Source organism: Hevea brasiliensis, chromosome 14 (assembly GCF_030052815.1).
Source record: "Hevea brasiliensis isolate MT/VB/25A 57/8 chromosome 14, ASM3005281v1, whole genome shotgun sequence".
Lineage (NCBI taxonomy): Eukaryota > Viridiplantae > Streptophyta > Magnoliopsida > Malpighiales > Euphorbiaceae > Hevea > Hevea brasiliensis.
The window spans coordinates 90346868-90347821 of record NC_079506.1 but is presented as its reverse complement, the minus strand read 5'-3'; the positions used below and the strand labels follow the sequence as shown (position 1 = coordinate 90347821).

Below are 954 nucleotides of genomic sequence, written 5' to 3'. Positions count from 1 at the left end.
ATAATATTTTACAGAATAGTCAGTTAGCTTAACCAAGGTAAAAATTACACAGCTTAAATTCAGGACTATCTTTGCAAATTCTACTACTTGGAACGCGTCTGGAGTGTCTAAAAATGCTGAAAATGATTGTAAACACAACCACCTTCTAGGATAGCCTATCATGTCATGATCCAACTCTATGGATCAAACAGGCACTAGGACTTGGGCCAACTTAGTAAGTCTTACTGCTCCCAGACCCATGATCACACCAAAATCAAGGTCCAAAAATACAAAACAAAACAAAATAAAATATTATAGATTTATTTGGGCTAACTCAACCTATATCTATCTGAAATTCACAACTAGGGGAGTCCAGCTCAATCCTGGTAAACCACATGAGATCACTAGTTAATACAATATATTTATAAAATAGTGTCATAACAGAGTTCTAAAAATAAAATAATTAATTAAATAAACAAATAAATAAATGAATTTTCTAGTTAATAATATTGTACCCTACGAGGAAAAATGAGGTTAGACTCTTAAAAAAATTACTCCTCCTGAAACCTGGGAAAAATTATTGAACAGGAGTGAGCATTCGACTTAGTGAGTTTAGATGTTGATTACAAATGCAATTTCTACAACTATTTAAAACTAGTGCAACTCTATCATAAAATGCACATCCAACACATACAATAAACAATTCACCCAATACTTGCACTAAAATATAATTTGGAGCTACTCACGCACTCAGTTTATTGCATCAATGTATAAATGTAGGAGTTGATTCCTTATATAGCTCTCTCAACCTAAATTCCACCAATGAGCTCAACTCAAATAGAACATTTGCTTAAATCCATGTGCAGGGGCCAGCGATATCAACTCAAAGCTGTGCCTCACCCCAACTTTCCATATATATAAGAACGGGATTCCGGTGAGACTAGCTCAAGCTATAACTACCTGTCCAATCCATAT

General features: G+C 34.2%; 1 protein-coding gene across 1 annotated transcript in view; it reads right to left on the bottom strand.

Annotated features, from left to right (window-relative positions):
* Positions 1-530: 530 nt before the first annotated feature.
* LOC131173098 (putative disease resistance protein RGA3) overlaps positions 531-954 on the bottom strand; it is a 1620-nt gene continuing 1196 nt past the window's right edge. Inside the window, exon 2 of the mRNA XM_058134758.1 lies at positions 531-546. Within this exon, the coding sequence (XP_057990741.1) occupies positions 531-546 (16 nt within the window). The remainder of the gene's footprint in view (positions 547-954) is intronic.